Source organism: Hyperoodon ampullatus (genome assembly GCF_949752795.1).
Source record: "Hyperoodon ampullatus genome assembly, chromosome: 9".
In the NCBI taxonomy this organism is placed as follows: domain Eukaryota; kingdom Metazoa; phylum Chordata; class Mammalia; order Artiodactyla; family Ziphiidae; genus Hyperoodon; species Hyperoodon ampullatus.
The window spans coordinates 2,656,789-2,675,307 of record NC_136922.1 but is presented as its reverse complement, the minus strand read 5'-3'; the positions used below and the strand labels follow the sequence as shown (position 1 = coordinate 2,675,307).

Here is an 18,519-nt window from a genome sequence, read left to right as displayed (position 1 = left end):
TAACAGAAGAAATTAATGAAGTACAGGAGATGGAGTAACATGCACTCAACTATTCTGCCTTAATAATGTAGAAAACTGGGCAAATTTTGAGAAATAATGGCTTCCAGACACTAGACAAGAGGCAGTGAAGTACTGAGCTCTCTGAGGAAGGAAGAAGAACATTGTGAACTCCACAATCGTACTGGCTTACTACCCGGAGACAGTTTCTAAACCACAGTCCAGGGAAGGGAAATCCATACAAAGCTTCACACTTTCATGCAGTTGAGGAGACAGAGGTTGGTGTTCTGGGTGTGAGGGGCAAGCCAAGCAGAATTTGCAGAGTAGGATACCAGGGAGGAGGGAGCTACAGAGAGGGGGCTCTGGAGGTCTGGGAGAGAGAATGAGCAGATCTTTGAGCACTGATCTGTGCCTCCTTAAAGGGAAACTACCAAAGCTGAGGAAACACCTATTGTAAAGAACTGGCATGATCATTTTCTGAAGCTCAAACAGACAGGGAATGTCCATGTCCCCACAAAGTAGAAGGAAGAAACTTTTTAGTTCATGAGATGTCAGGTGGACACTTTAGAAGGATGTCACCTCTGTAGTCAGGCTTAGTTAGCCCTACTCTAAAGTTTCCTCTGGACTTTAATGAACAAAGCTTAAAAGCAACCCTCAAAAGCACCCAACTGATTGCAAGTATGGAACTTTGTGCTGGAACAGAATCTAACACTATTTAAGTATTAAAATAAGTTCTAGCAACCAATAAACTAACATTCAAAATAAGCAAAACTCAATTAAAAATTATTTTTTATGCAAAGGAGAAGAAAAATATTACCCATAGTCAGGAGCAGAAGTAAGTCAGTAAGGCCAGACACAGAAGTGACAGACATGAAGAAACAAGCAGACAGGGATATGTTCAAGCAGCTATTACAAATGTGTTCCCTACATTCAGGATGTAGAGGAGACCACAACTATGATGAGGTGGAAAATGGGCCATACAAACAAGACTCAGAAGGACTTCTAGAGAAAAACACCATGTCTAAAATGAAAGATAAATGGATAGCTTCAAGAACAGAGTAGACACTGCAGAATAAAAGGTCAGTGAAATTAAAGACATAGCAGTAGAAACTCAAACATGAAATACAGAGAGAAAATTAACAACTAAAGCATCAGTCAGCTGTGGGACAGTGTCGAGCAGTCTAACATACATGTATTTGGAATTCCAGGGTAAAAAGGAAGGTGGGAAAAAAATATTTGGGGAAATAATGGCCCAAATTTTTCCTAACTGAAGAAAATTATAAATCTTCAGATCCCCAAAATTCAGCAAATGCCAAGCTGAGTAAAGATAAATAAAACCATGCACATCAATCACATTGTGGAAAAACAGTGATAAAGAGAAAATCCTAAAATAGAGAAAAAAATATGTACAGAGGAACACATGGAAGAATGACAGTAGGTTTCTTGTCAGAATCTGTGCAAGCCAGAATAAAATGAAGACACATTTGAAATTTTTAAAAAATCAACTGTGAATACTTTGACCAGAAATAACACATTTCAAAAATAAAGTCAAAACACACAAGGACATTTTCAGAAAAACCAAGCTGAGAAAATTCATTGCTAGCAGACGTAAAGGAAGTTCTTCAGATAGAAAAAACTAAAGTATATGGAAATTTGAGTTTCCACAATGAAATGGATTTGAGATCAACAGAAATGGTAAATATGTGGGTAAAAATAAAATACTATGCTTTGTTTTTAATTTAGTTAAAGTGTACTGACTGTTAAAGAAACAACCATTACAAGTAGTTAGAAGTTATAGCATATGTAGGAGTAAACTGTATAACAGTAATCCAGGGAATGTCAGGATGAAAATGGGGATATGCTGTTGTAATTTTTACACCATTTGTGAAATGGTGTAATATACTGTAAACCCTAGAATTAAAGATGTGTATTGTAAATCCTAGAGTGACCATGATAAAGGAAAGAAAGAGAGAGAGAGAGAGAGAGAGAGAGAGAGAGAGAGAGAGAGAGAGAAAGGAAGCAAGGAAGGAAAGAGAGAAAGAAAGCTAATAGGCAGAGATAAAATTAAATTGTAAAGAGGGAAAATATTACCTTAACTAATCCAAAGCAAAGTAATGCAAAAGGAAAAGGAGCAGGTGAAACAAATAGTAAATAAAGCTAGATTTTAAAACTAGATTTAAACCAAATTATGTCAATTGTTATATTGACTCTAACTATATATAATTAAATTTAAAGTCAGCAATATTTATGTTGGATAAAAAAAATTAATACCCAACTCTATTCTGGCTACAAGAAAATCATGTTAAATAGAAATAGATAAAAGTTTAAGATGGGAAAATATATACTGAACAAAAAAGAGTTAAAGAAATATCTGTAATAAAACCAAATGAAGTAGACTTCAGAACAAGAAATTTTACCAGATAGATATTCCATGATGATAAAAGTCAATTTATAAAATGACCTAATAACGCAACTCAAATACATGAAGCAAAAACTGATGGAACTGAAAAGCAGATCCACAATCACTATCAGAGATTTAAACACTCCATTCTTAGTAACTGATAGAAAAGGTAGACAGAAAAAAAAGTGAAGATAAAGAAGATATAAAAAGAAGATATAAAAAGAAGATATAAGGGGCTTCCCTGGTGGCGCAGTGGTTGAGAGTCTGCCTGCCGATGCAGGGGACACGGGTTCGTGCCCTGGTCCGGGAGGATCCCACATGCCGTGGAGTGGCTGGGCCCGTGAGCCGTGGCCACTGAGCCTGCGCGTCTGGAGCCTGTGCTCCGCAACGGGAGAGGCCACAACAGTGAGAGGCCCACGTACCGCAAAAAAAAAAAAAAAAAAAGAAGATATAAAAAAACATTATTGACTGACTTGACCTACTTGGTATAGTGCACACAACAACAGCAGAATAGGAATTCTTTTCAATTCACACAGACGGTTCACCAAGGTAAATTGTATTCTGGGACATAAAACAAATCAATAAATTAAAAGAATTGAAATTATACACAGAATATGCTCTGATTGCAAATGAATTAAGGTAGAAATCAGTAATGAAAGGTATCAGGTAAAGACTGAAGATGCACACACATGTTTAGGGTCTAGCAATATAGCACGTGGTTACTACATCATGATAAAGTTAAGTCTACCCCAGCAACGTAAGATTTGCTTAACTTTAGGAAATTGGTGAACATAACTAACTGTATCACAGTAGAAAAGTCATATACTCATCTAAACAGGCAAAAAAAGAAAAAAGTTTGATGAAAAGAACTGAAAATTATCCTCAAATTAACAATAGATATCTATGAAAAGGTAAATCAAACAATATTTGAACTCTACACATTGGAGTTCCTAGCCAGCCAAATCAAAGAAACATAAAAATAGTATAAAACTTAAAAAGTGTTAAACAAATCTATTATTCTTGATAATATGATTATGCATGTTAAAATCCAATTAAATCTGCAGTTAACTTACTAAAATTTAAAAATGAGTGTAATAAGGTTTCTAGAAATAAATATTATTGTAAAATCATTAATTGTATTCTAAATATCAGTGAGAAGCAGAACATTTTTAAAAATTTTAAGCTATCATTTAAAATTGCATCAAAATTATTAACTATTGAGTAATAAATCTAACAAAATATATTCAAGAAACCTGTGGCAAAACTAGTAAGTGTATTGAGAGAAATTTTAAAATACTCAAATATAGAGAGAAATATACTATTATCTGGATTGGAAGACTCAACATTTAAAATTTTTTTAGACCTTTCTAAGTTGATTTATAGTTTCAATGCAATTTCAATCAATATACTATCTGTGTATTTGTGGAAAATGAAAATTTCTTTATAAAATGGATACAGAAACCAAAGAATCAGAAATAACCAAGACTATTCTTAGGAATAAGGGAAAAATCAATATTCATTTGTAATAAAAACTCTCAACAAATTAGATTTATTAGGGGACTTCCTCAACCTGATATTTAAGGCATCTGTGATAAACTAAGGCTAAAGTAATGATGAAAGACAATTTTCTTTCTCTAAAATCAGGAACAATACAAAAATGCCTGCTCTTACCACTTTTATTTTCCATCCAATGGAGGTAATGGCTATTGCAGCAGGGTAAGGAAGAGAGGTAGAAGTCATAAATATTGGAAAGGAAGAAACAAATCTATCTTTACATAGAGATGACATAATATTTATAGAAAATCCTCAGGAATCTTCAAAACGACTACTAAAGGTAATAGCTGAATTTATTAAAGGTATAGGTTTATTGCTAATATACAAAAACCAGTTGTATTTGTGCATATCAGAAGGCAACAATGGGAAAATGAAATTTCAAAAGATTCTGTTTACAATAGGGCCCAAATCAACATAGAATTTAGTGAAACACATGCACATGCACATTTTCTTCACTGACAACTAGAGTACATTGCTGAATGAAATCAATTAAAGAAGACCTAAATAAATGGAAAGCAAACCAGATTTATGGACTGAAAGACTTATTATTGTTAATATGTTAATGCTTCCCCAGTTGATCTATAGATAGTTTCAGTGCAAACTCCATCAAAATCTTAAGAGGCACTTTTGAAGAAATTGGCAAGCTGATTATAAAATCAATATAAAACAGAAACCTAAGATAGCTAAAACAATTTTGAATAAGAAGAATAAACTTGGAGGATTTATGCCACCTCATTTCAAGTCTTACTATAAAATTACAATAATCAGTACCAAAGGGAAAATTATAGATACAGATTAACGGAACATAAAAGAGAGTCCAGAAGTGGAGCCACCTAATATATTGCCATTTGATTTTTTTAATGTGCCAAAGCATTTTAGTGAAGAAAGGGAAGTCTTAATATATTACTAAAACAACTGGATATCCTATGGGGAAAAAAATCAAGTTTTACTATATTAACATATGCAAAAAATTAACCTTAAAATGGATAATAGGCCTCAATATAAAATTAAGATTGCAATTTTTTTTAATATTTAGATTTTCAAAATGCATTGTTAAGAAAATGAAACAGCAAGCCACACAATGGGAAAATATTCACAGTCACATATATGACAAAGGATTTGTATCTATAATGTATAAAAACCTCTTAAAATCAATCAATAACAAGACAAACAAGCCAAGTGAAAAATGAACAAAAGATCTGAACAGACACTTCACAAAAAAAAATAAGAATGGCTAAAAAATACATGAAAAGATGTTCAATGTGCTGAGTCATTAGTGAAAAACTGTATATAACCACAATGGCTAAAACTTAAAAGACTGAAAATTCCAGGTGTTGACAAGGATCCAGAACACTGGAACTCTCACACACTGCTGGTGGGATTGTGAAACATTACAGATACTTTGGAAGCTCTTCAACACTTTGTTTAGAAGTTAAACACACACCTATCAAGTGTCCCAGCCATTCTACTCCTAGATATTTACCCAAGACAAATTTAAATGTATGTCCACACAATGACTTGAACATAAATATTCAAAGCAGCTTTATTCATAATTGCCAAAATGTGGAAACAAATGTTCACATGCATGTGAAAGTATGAACAAATTGTGGCATAGTCATACAATGGAATAGTATTCAGCAGTAAAAATCTACTGATACATGCAACCACATGAATGAATCTCAAAATCATTATACTGAATGAAAGTAGCCAGAAACAAACTATTACATACCAACTGATTCTATTTACATAAAGCTCTAAAAATGCAAACCAATATAGAGTGACAAAAAGCAGATCATTTTTTGCCCTGGCCTGGGAACAGGGGGAGATATGGATGCAAAGGAGCATGAGAAATACTTCTGCAAAATATAAATGCTCTGAATTTTGTCTGTTGTGTTTTCATGGGTATACACAGCTATAATATCTCATCAAATTGTGTGCATTTATCGAATTTAGTTCATTACAGTATATTATACCTCAATACAGTTTATTTTTTTAATAAAGGATATGATAAACAACTTTATGCCAGTCAATCTGACAGCTTAGCTAAGCTGAGAAAATTCCTTGAAAACACAACAAAACTGACATAATAAGCAAGTCTGAGTAGCCCTATATCTATTAAATAGTTTAACTGATTATCAAAACACTTTCTACAGAAAAAACTCCAGGGCTAGATAGTTTTACTGATGGGCAAGATCAGATATTTAAGGAAGAAATAATATAATTTTACCCAAATAATATATTTGAGGACAAAAGAAGCCTGTCACCAAAATATGAGAAAGATATTACAACAAAAATTAGTCTGATATGAACAGACAAAAAAATCCTTAGCAAAATTTTACTATATTGAATTTGGTAATATATAAAAAGGATGATACATCACAAGTAAGTGGGGATTATTCCAGGATTGCAAGATTTGTTTAGCATTCAAAAATCAGTGACTGTAATTTACTATATATGTTCTCAAACCACCACAGAGTTAAATTAAAAATAAATAACTATAAGATGTCTAGGAAAGCATCAAATATTTTTAAGTTAAACACCACAATTCTAAATAATCCATGGATCAAAGAAGAAATCACAGGAGAAATTAGAAAATGTTTTAAACTGAATGATAAATTTGAAAATGAAACATATCAAATTTTGTATAAAGGAGTTAAAACTCTGCTAAGAAGAAAAAAATAGTCTTTTGTGTATATATTAGAAAACAAGAAAGGTCTAAAATTAATTACATACATTTCAATCTTAAAAAAAATTATTAAGCCAAAAATCAGAAATGAGTAGAATAACATATATTTGTAAATTGAAATTTAATTAGTAGGAGTATACACACACACACACACACACACATACACACACAATGTAAATTTCCAAGACAATAGAGGAAAGTAGGAAAGCATTAAATATGGTGGATCCAAGACGTGCTTTGAAAGAAGAAAAATGCAGAAAGAGAGAAAAAGAAAGCATGGTGAATATAAAACATTAGCAATTTTCATTTACATCTAATCTTTTTAAACTTATTATTCACCCCTTCTAGGATGATGGAGAACCACTTTTACAATCAAACAAGAAATATAATGCAAAAGACTCATTTTACAAGTCCTCTACACAAAAGTAAGCATTTTTCCCCAGTAGAATTTGATTTAAAAATGTATTTCTTTTTTCTTTAATAACACAACTCCTTTGTGTCCACAATATCCTGGATCCTGTGAGGAATTCAAAGACTCTCAGACACAATTCTTTACTTACTTACAGTGATTGCTAAAATAAACAGTTAAAGGAAGAAAACCTATATTTAATAGAAAAATAAAACCAAAACAGAAAGGAAAGGCTCAGAGAGACAGGACGAGATAAGGATGTCCAGCATCATAGAAAATGAGAGCAGAGAAGTTTGAAGGAGAACTTTTTTACTCAGTCAAAAATCATATAGAGTATCTGTTATGTGTCCATGCCCGCACTCACTCTAAAGGGAGACGGACAATAAGCCACAAACATAATAAGTAAATAGTTCATATCTTAGCAGGTGATGAGTCAATGAAAAAATTAGGAGAGAAAAAATAGAACAGGATAAGAATATCAAGAGTGTCCTGTGTGGAGTAACAGGCTTCCATAATAACTAGGAGGTCCGGGTAGGCCTCCTTGAGCGATGAGATTTGAGCAGGAACTTGGAAGTGGGTGATGTGCCGATATCTGGATTGACTACTTCCCAGTCAAAGGGAGCATAGAGCAAAAGCCCTGTGTCAGAAGTGTGATTGAGGTGTCAAGGAAGAGCAAGGGCCAGGGCTCTACAGTGCAGTAAGAGACGGGTAGCAAAAGAAGAGGTCAGGGTGTGCCCAGGAACCAGATCTTGCTGGGCACTTGAAGAGACTGTAAACAGTAGGGTGTTAGCAGAGAAGTGGCCAGATCAGACTTGTGTATCAGAGTAGTCATGGTGGCTGCTGGGTTCAAAGTGGACTGGGGGAGGGGAGAAGCTGGGAGACCAGGCAGAAGGTTGCTGCTGTCATCTAGGTCAGAGATAATGGCGTTTGGGAGGAGCGTGGTAGGAAGTTGTAGCAGTTGCTGGCCTCTGGATACATTTTGAGAGCAGAGTCAACACAGTTTCCAGACTGGAGATTGTGAGTCTGAAAGAAAGAGGCATGGAGAATGATTCCAAGGTTTAGGGCTCTGCAGCTGGATAGACTGAAGCCATCACTTATCAAGATGAAGGCAGGTGGAGCAGGTTTGGAGGGAAAGATCAGAGGTCAGTTTTAAATGTGCTGAATATAAAGATGCTCATTAGACATCCAAGTGGATGTGTCAAGTAGGCAACGGGGTCTGTGGGTCTGCAGTCTGGGGGAGAGGTCTGGGCTGGAGGAACAAGTCTGGGTGTCATGGCTTATGGGCAGGGATGTCAAGCCCCAACACTGGATGAGCCAGAGGAGAAGAACAGAGCTTGAGTCCTGGCATCTGTACATCAAGAAAGAGGAGAAAAATGGTGGTGGGGGGGTGTGCCAGCAAAAGGGACTGAGAGGAGGGAACCAATGGGGTGTTGGGGGGAGGAAATGCAGAGACCTAGTGCTCGGGTGGCAAACTAAGAAAGTGCTTTAGGGGCAGGGGGGTGAACATCATGTGAATGTTACTGACTCCTCAGTGGCAGGTAATCAAGATCAGAGGTCTAACTTCAACCATCAGTGGCTGAGTGACCTTAAGCAAACAATTTCAGTTTTCTAAGCCATAGCTTATTTATTTGTAAATTAATGTTCTTCTTGCCCTGCTGCAAAGCTCAAATGAAATTTTTTTTTGGTAAAGTGTAAGATGTATATACGTGTATGCATTAGTTTTCTATTGCTGTGTAACAGATTACCACAATATGGCAGCTGTACATCATGCCCATTTAGTGTCTCACGTTTGCATAAGACAGAAGTGCTGGCAAGTCCCCGCTGAATTCAATGCTCAGGGTTTCTCAGGCTGAAATCAAGATGTCAGCAGCGGCTGAGTCCCAGTCTCCCAGGATCATTCGGATTGTTGGCAGAATTCAGCTCAGCGCAGCTCTAGGACTCACAGGATGTGTTTAAGGATAACTGAAGTGTGTCTGCTGCTGTTTTCTTGCTTCTTTTTAGGGGTCACCTGTTTAGGTCAGAACCACTTAGGATAATCTGCCTTTTTTTATTATTAACTCAAATTCAACTGATTAGGGACCTTAATTATCTGTGCACAATCTCTTTTTGCCATATAAAGTTGCCATATAAACTATCATAGGCGTGATACCCTACCATACACATTTGTTCTGCCCACACTTGAGGGGAGGTGACTACATACAGTATGTACACCAGGGGCAGGAATGTTGGGGGGCAGTTGAGAATTCTTCCTACAATAGAATATGATATTGTTAGGAACTATGCCAACTGAATATGTATTTTTCATAAAATGTCATTATTTAATAATTTCATAGGGCTTATGAAATAGTTCCTTGGGACGAGATGCTACCACCAAAACTTGATCCAGAAGAAACAACAGTGGAAAAAGCTGCTGACCCTATCTCACAGTGTTTTACACTGAAAAGATATGAAGGATTGCCAGCAATAACTCAGGTCAGTGATCACCTCTCATAATGAAGTTTTTTAATACATAAAAGTACACAAAACTAAAAAGGAAATCAATTATATTGAAATACAGCTCTAAACATGGACTCCTAAGAGGTTTGTGAACTACAGGTTAAGAAGCCCACAGTATCTTGAAAAACTTCAGCTTTTACAGAGAAGAAGGATAATTAGAGAGGAAAAGTATAGTTTTAATATAAAATCTCAGCACAGGATTTGTGCACAGAAATTAAAACCAATTAAAGGACCAAAAATGTGCCTGGATTCCTATAACTATGTTTAAGGATCTCTCAACTCCTTTAAAATATTTTTATACCTTGTGAAAATTGGTCTTTTATTACATATTGTTTAGTGTTGAATTATACTTGTATCCAAAGTCCTTCCTGGTGAGATGATGGTCTAAGATGATGGCTCTGGGTGGGGGAGACTAGCCTGGGGCTGTGGAGCATGGGCTAAGGGGGAGCCAAGAAAGCACAGTCTTGGGATGAAAATCCAAACCAGACCTTTCACAAGGGCTTCAGCCCAAAGGAGGTGGCTAACGAGGCAAATTCCAGCTGTGAGAAAACAAACTGACCCTGAGGGTCTGCGAGCAGAGCAGAGACCAGGAGTGGCTCTGGAGCAACCCCCGGAGTGAATAAGGGTGCTCGGGGAGTGCTTTCCATTGGGTGACTGGGGCTCTTGCCTGTGATACGAGAGGACTGAAGCTTGTATACTAGAAATTACAGTAACTTAGAACATATATACTAGAGATTACAGTAATTGGAACTTAAATACTAGAAATTACAGTAACTTGGTTAAATGCTTGTCATTCATTTTGATGGTGATTTTAGATGGTTGGTGGACTATGGGACAGATTTCAGACAAGATCTTTCTTGGCACCAGTCAAACCAGTCAACTTGTAAGTTTTATCTCCTAATGTTCTCATCAGTAGACCTTTTGCTGTCACATATTTATCATAAGACTCAGAGGCTCTAGCCCATGGGTGAGGGGCATGTCCTCCGGAAAGCATCCCAGAGGCCCTAGGACTTCGTCCCTGTGGCTGGAAAGAGAGCACAAATCCCAGTTCAGTCACTCAGTGTTGCCAGCTTTCTCTTGTTTTCTCTTAACCCTTCTTAAAATTTAGACTATCAAATATACCACAACCATTTAAAAATAAAGAGTGTTTTATATGTCACTTGATATGAAGAATTATAATGTTGTAAAATGCATGGACTTCAAGGGATTATGAATTATTTTCTATCAACTTTTGTATCATATAGTTATTTTGAGTTCTGTTAATGCTAGAAACAATGATTTATTACTAATTTTTCCACGTAGGTAATTTTGTGCATTTAGTCTAAAAAACTTGGTGTTTCTGTCTTTGAAAACGTCACTATTTTGTCTCTTTTTTCTTCTTTTGACCCACAATACAGCCATCATCTCTGTTTTTATTTTTTAAATTTATCTTTGAATAATTCCTATATAAAAATGTAAAATAAAAATACGATATAATCTGCGTGTCTACTTCCCAACTATAAAAACAAACCATTACTAACACCACAGAAGCCCCTATGTACTTCTCTCTAAGCACATGTGTCTTCCTAAGGGATCACCATTATTCCGGCTGTGAAGTTTCACATTTTCATGCACCCTTAAAGCATATGTGTTATTCTTAACCAAGATGTGGAATTGTGCTCCATGTCTACAAGTGGTAAATAAGTGTTCCATGTTTATAAGTGGTATCAAATGTATATTCATACAACTTAACATTTTTATTCAGTACTGTGTTTGTGAGACTCATGCTGGCATCTCTAGGTGTTCATTTTCTCTGACGCATAGTCTTCCATTGAATCGTTATACCACAATTTATTCATCCGTTCTCATAACTTAATTTTTTGTCTGATTTCTGTTGGAGTTGGAAACAGTGTCCCCATATCTTTATAAAGTATAAAGCTATTTCTGGGTTTTATATAGACATCCTTACATCTACAATTGCTACATCAAGAGGTGTAAACTTCTTTGTGTTCTAAATATTGCTACGTAATTCTCCAAATGAGTTTTACCAATGGACCAACCATCAGCAATGCTTGAATTCCCACTACTGCACTTTGTGGCCAGCATTTGGAATTTTCAAATTAGAAAAATTCTAACTTTAGAAGCATGAAATTGTACTTCATTATAATTTTAACATTTACCTGGTTACTAATAACATTTTTTTTTGTAAGTTGTAACTTACTGCATGTTCACATGTATAACTTACTTGTTCATATATTTTGTCTTTTACTGATTGATTATAGAAATTTTTAAGTCTATTATTCTGGATTAAAATCCTTTATTGGTAATATGCATATCTCCTTCTAGGCTGTGACTTTTCTATTTTATAGTGCCCTTTGCTGAACTGAAGTTCAGAATTTTAATATAACTGAATTCATCAATATTTACCTCCATACCTTGTTATATTTGTGGAATTTTTAATAGATCTTTCCCTATCCAGAAGTAAAAAGGATATTATCCTTCATTTACTTTTTTTTCCTAAAAATAATTAAAGTTTTGCTTTTCATATTTATCTCTTTAAAACATTTGAAGTCAATTCTCACTTATGATCTGAGCCAGGGACTCATTTCTCAGCATGACTCGGCAGTTTTTTCTGTCCCAGTTTAGTGAGTAGACTGCTGAGCAGACTAACGAGTGATTTGTAGCCTGCAACCCATTAGTGGAGAGTCACAACCAGCATTTTGTGAAAATTAAATAGAACAGAAAACATAAGAATGAATCACATGGAACTTTAAACAGATATGTGTATTTTGCAACAAATACTGTGGCCAGTTATGAAGAATAGTGTGAGACAGACAGATAATGCATAAGAAGAATGCATGCGTCCACAGTGAGATAATCCCATCTTTTGTTCCCTGGAGTTTCATATGATGTTCTGGTTTGATGATGGTCAATTTGATCATCACCTCAATGGGAGGGTTTTTAATCTTGTACATTTAATTTTATATTTACCTAATCCATCATTAATTGCAAAGCAAAGTATGGGAGATTTTAGGCCTTAGTCAGCAAAATTAGTAAGTTATTAATAAATTTAAGTTATGGAAAAATAATATCAAAGGTGACATTTTTCAAATCTTTAACAACTGTATGTAGCACTTCAATAAAACCAGCATAAATTGCCCTTTAAAGAAGGATTTTTTGGAGGACCTTCAAGATGAGGAGTAAGACTTCCTCCCCACAAATACATCAAAAATACATCTACACATGGAACAACTCGTACAGAACACCTACTGAACGCTGGCAGAAGACCTCAGACCTCCCAAAAGGGAAGAAACTCCCCACGTACCCTTTTTCTTTTGCCCTACCCACGTACCTGGATAGGACAAAAGAAAAAAGAAAAAACGGAGACAAAAGAATAGGGATGGGACGGGACCTGCACCACTGGGAGGGAGCTGTGAAGGAGGAAAAGCTTCCACACAGTAGGAAGATCCTTCATTGGTAGAGACAGAGGGTGGGTGGCAGGGAGAAGCTTCGGAGCCGCGGAGGAGAGCGCAGCCACAGGGGTGCAGAGGGCAAAGTGGAGAGATTCCCGCACAGAGGATCGGTGCCGACCCGCACTCACCAGCCCGAGAGGCTTGTCTGCTCGGCCGCCGGGGTGGGCGGGGCTGGGAGCTGAAGCTCCGACTTCAGAAGTCAGACCCCGGGGAGAGGACTGGGCTTGGCTGAGTGAACACAGCCTGAAGGGGGCTAGTGCACCACAGCTAGCCAGGAGGGAGTCTGGGGAAAAGTCTGGAACTGCCTAAGAGTCAAGAGACCATTTTTTCAGGGTGCATGAGGAGAGGGCATTCAGAGCACTGCCTAAACAAGCTCCAGAGACAGGCACAAGCCACGGCTATCAGTGCAGACACCAGAGACGGACATGAAACGCTAAGGCCACTGCTGCAGCCACCAAGAAGCCTGTGTGAGACCACAGGTCACTGCCCACACCTCCCCTCCCGGGAGCCTGTGCAGCCCACCACTGCCGGGTCCCGTAATCCAGGGACAACTTTCCCAGAAGAACACACGGCATGCCTCAGGCTGTTGCAACGTCACGCTGGCCTCTGCCACCGCAGGCTCGCCCCACATCCACACCCCTCCCGCCCCCTGGCCTGAGTGAGCCAGAGCCTCCTAATCAGCCGCTCCTTTAACCCCGTCCTGTCTGGGCAAAGAAAAGATGCCAGAGGGCAACCTACACGCAGAGGCGGGGCCGAATCCAAAGCTGAGCCCCGGGAGCTGTGCGAACAAAGAAGAGAAAGGGAAATCTCTCCCAGCAGCCTCAGGAGCGGCGGATTAAATCTCCACTATCAACTTAAGTTATGCTGCATCTGTGGAATACCTGAATAGACAACGAATCATCCCAAAATTGAGGTGGTCGACTTTGGGAGCAAATGTAGACTTGGGGTTTGCTGTCTGCGACTCTTTTGTTTCTGACTTTTATGTTTATCCTAGTATAGTTCTTAGCGCTTGTTATCATTCGTGATTTTTTTTATTGGTTTGGTTGCTCTCTTCATTTATTTAATTACTTTTTAATTTTTTTATTATTTCCTTAATACTTTTTTATATTTTATTTTAATTATTTTATTATTTTTTCTTTCTCTCTTTTTTTTCTCCCTTTTCTTCTGAGCCGTGTGGCTGACAGGGTCTTGGTGATCTGGCTGGCTATCAGACCTGAGCCTCTGAGGTGGGAGAGCCAAGTTCAGGACATTGGACAACCAGAGCCCTCCCAGCCCCATGTAATATCAATCAGTGAGAGCTCTCCCAGAGACCTCCATCTCAATGCTAAGAACCAGTTCCACTCAATCACCAGCAAGCTCCAGTGCTGGACACCCCATGCTAAACAAGTAGCAAGATAGGAACACAACCCCACCCATTAGCATAGAGGCTGCCTAATATCATAATAAATTCACAGACACCCCAAAACACACTACCGGACACAGTTCTGCCTACCAGAAAGACAAGATCCAGCCTCATCCACAAGAGCACAGGCACCAGTCCCCTCCACCAGGAAGCCTACATAACCCACTGAACCAACCTCACCCACTGGGGGTGGACACCAAAAACAATGGGAACTATGAACCTGCAGCCTGCAAAAAGGATACCCCAACCACAGTAAGTTAAGCAAAATGAGAAAGCAGAGAAATACACAGCAGATAAAGGAGCCAAGTAAAAACCCACCAGACCAAACAAATGAAGAGGAAATAGGTAGTCTACCTGAAAAAGAATTCAGAGTGATGATAGTAAAGATGTTCCAAAATCCTGGAAATAGAATGGAGAAAATACAAGAAACGTTTAACAAGGACCTAGAAGAACCAAAGAGCAAACAAATAATTATGAACAACACAATAAATGAAATTAAAAATTCTCTAGAAGGAATCAATAGCAGAATAACTGAGGTAGAAGAACTGATAAGTGACCTGGAAAATAAAATGGTGGAAATAATTACCTCAGAGCAGAATAAAGAAAAAAGAATGAAAATAATTGAGGACAGTCTCAGAGACCTCTGGGACAACATTAAACACACCAACATTCCAATTATAGGGTCCCAGAAGAACAAGAGAAAAAGAAATACACTGAGAAAATATTTGAAGGAATTGTAGTTGAAAGCTTCCCTAATATGGGAAAAGAAATAGTCTATCAAGTCCAGTAAGCACAGAGAGTCCCATACAGGATAAATCCAAAGAGAAACATGCCAAAACACATATTAATCAAACTATCAAAAAGTAAATACACAGAAAAAATATTAAAAGCAGCAAGGGAAAAACAGCAAATAACATACAAGGGAATCACCATAAGGTTAACAGCTGATCTTTCAGCAGAAACTCTGCAAGCCAGAAGGGAGTGGCAGGACATATTTAAAATGATGAAAGGGGAAAACCTACAACCAAGATTACCCAGCAAGGATCTCATTCAGATTTGACAGAGAAATTAAAACCTTTAAAGACAATTCTCTTTACCGTAAAGAGAATTCAGCACCACCAAACCAGATTTACAACAAATGCTAAGGGAACTTCTCTAGGCAGGAAACACAAGAGAAGGAAAAGTCCTACAAAAACAAACCCAAAACAATAAAAAAAATGGTAAAAGGAACATACATATCAATAATTACCTTAAATGTAAATGGATTAAATGCTCCAAATAAAAGACAAAGACTGGCTGAATGGATACAAAAACAAGACCCATATATATGCTGTCTACAAGAGACCCACTTCAGACCTAGAGACACATACAGACCGAAAGTGAGGGGATGGAAAAAAATATCCCATGCACATGGAAATCAAAAGAAATCTGTAGTAGCAATACTTATATCAGACAAAATAAACTTTAAAATAAAGACTATTAGAAGAGACAAAGAAGGACACTACATAATGATCAAGTGATCAATCCAAGAAGAAGATATAACAATTGTAAATATTTATGCACCCAACATAGGAGAACCTCGATACATAAGCCAAATGCTAACAGCTGTAAAAGGGGAAATCAACAGTAACACAATAATAGTAGGGGACTTTAACACCCTACTTTCACCACTGGACAGATCGTCCAAAATGAAAATAAATAAGGAAACACAAGCTTTAAATGACACATTAAACAAGATGGACTTAAGTAATATTTATAGGACATTCCATCCAAAATCAACAGAATACACTTTATTCTCAAATGCTCATGGAGCATTCTGAAGGATAGATCATATCTTGGGTCACAAATCAAGCCTTGGTAAATTTAAGAAAATGAATATTTATCAGGTATCTTTTCTTACCACAACACTATGAGACTAGATATCAATTACAGAAAAAAACTAAAAAATACAAACACATGGGGAGCTAAACAATACGCTACTGAATAACCAAGAGATCACTAAGGAAATCAAAGAGGAAATAAAAAACTACATAGAAACAGCTGACAATCAGAACACAGCAACCCCAAACCTATGGGATGCAGCAAAAAGCAGCTCTAAGAGGGAAGTTTATAGCAATAAAATCCTCCCTCAAGAAACAAGACACATCTCAAGTAAACAACCTAACCTTACACCTAAAGCAACTAGAGAAAGAAAAAAAAAACAAAAACAAAAACCCAAAGTTAACAGTAGGAAAGAAATCATAAAGATCAGATGAGAAAGATATGAAAAACAAATGAGTGAAACAATAGTAAAGATCAATAAAACTAAAAGTGGTTCTTTGAGAAGATAAACAAAATTGATAAACCATTAGCCAGACTTATCAAGAAAAAATGAGAGAAGACTCAAATCAATAGAACTAGAAATGAAAAAGGAGAGGTAACAACTGACACTGCAGAAGTGCAGGGATCATGAGAGATTACTACAAGCAACTCTGCCAATAAAATGGACAACCTGGAAGAAACGGGCAAATTCTTAGAAAAACACAACCTTCTAAGACTGAACCAGGAAGAAATAGAAAATATGAACTGACCAATCACAAGCACTGTAATTGAGGCTGTGATTTAAAATCTTCCAACAAACAAAAGCCCAAGACCAGATGGCTTCACAGGCGAATTCTATCAAACATTTAGAGAAGAGCTAACACCTATCCTTCTCAAACTCTTCCCAAATATAGCAGAGGGAGGAACACTCCCAAGCTCATTCTACGAGGCCACCATCACCCTGATACCAAAACTAGAAAAAGATGTCACAAAAAAAGAAAACTACAGGCCAGTAATACTGATGAACATAAATGCAAATGTCCTCAACAAAATACTAGCAAACAGAATCCAACAGCACATTAAAAGGATCATACACCATGATCAAGTGGAGTTTATCCCAGGAACGCAAGGATTCTTCAATATACACAAATCAATTAATATGATACACCATATTAACAAATTGAAGGAGAAAAACCATATGATCATCTCAACAGATGCAGAAAAAGCTTTTGACAAAATTCAACACCCATTAATGATAAAACCCTCCAGAAAGTAGGCACAGAGGGAACTTACGTCAACATAACAAAGGCCATATATGACAAACCCACAGCCAACATTGCTCTCAATGGTGAACAACTGAAACCATTTCCACCAAGATCAGGAACAAGACAAGGTTGTACATTCTCACTGCTATTATTCAACTTAGTTTTGGAAGTTTTAGCCACAGCAATCAGAGAAGAAAAAGAAATAAATGGAATCCAAGTTGGGAAACTAGAAGAAAATTGTCACTGTTTGCAGATGACGTGTTACTATACGTACAGAATCCTAAAGATGCTACCAGAAAACTACTAGAGCTAATCAATGAATTTGGTAAAGTAGTAGGATACAAAATTAATGCACAGAAATCTCTTGCATTCCTATACATTAATGATGAAAAATCTGAAAGAGAAATTAAGGAAACACTCCCATTTACCATTGCAACAAAATGAATAAAATACCTAGGAATAAACCTACCTAAGGAGAAAAAAGACCTCTATGCAGAAAACTATAAGACACTAATGGAAGAAATTAAAGATGATACAAACAGATGGAAAGATATAGCATGTTCTTGGATTGGAAGAATCAACATTGTGAAAATGACTATACTACCCAAAACAATTTACAGATTCAATGTAATCCTTATCAAACTACCAATGGCATTTTTCACAGAACTAGAACAAAAAAGTTCACAATTTGTATGGAAACACGAAAGACCCCGAATAGCCAAAGCAATCTTGAGAAAGAAAAACGGAGCTGGAGGAATCAGGCTCCCTCACTTCAGACTATACTACAAAGTTACAGTAATCAAGACAGTGTGATACTGGCACAAAAACAGAAAGATAGATCAATGGAACAGGATAGAAAGCCCAGAGATAAACCCATGCACATATGATCACCTTATCTTTGATAAAGGAGGCAAGAATATACAATGGAGAAAAGACAGCCTCTTCCATAAGTGGTGCTGGCAATACTGGACAGCTACATGTAAAAGAATTAAATCAGAACACTCCCTAACACCATAAAGAAAAATGAATTCAAAATGGATTAACGACATTAATGTAA

The 18,519-nt window shown here is 36.8% G+C and overlaps 1 protein-coding gene across 1 annotated transcript in view; it reads left to right on the top strand.

Annotated features, from left to right (window-relative positions):
• The window catches only part of SPMIP7 (sperm microtubule inner protein 7), a gene marked incomplete at both ends in the record, with an annotated part of 45,975 nt that overhangs the window by 7,269 nt on the left and 20,187 nt on the right, over positions 1 to 18,519 (top strand). Inside the window, 3 exon segments of the mRNA XM_079711241.1 lie at positions 6,987 to 7,063; positions 9,381 to 9,519; positions 10,359 to 10,426. Of these exon segments, the coding sequence (XP_079567367.1) occupies positions 6,987 to 7,063; positions 9,381 to 9,519; positions 10,359 to 10,426 (284 nt within the window).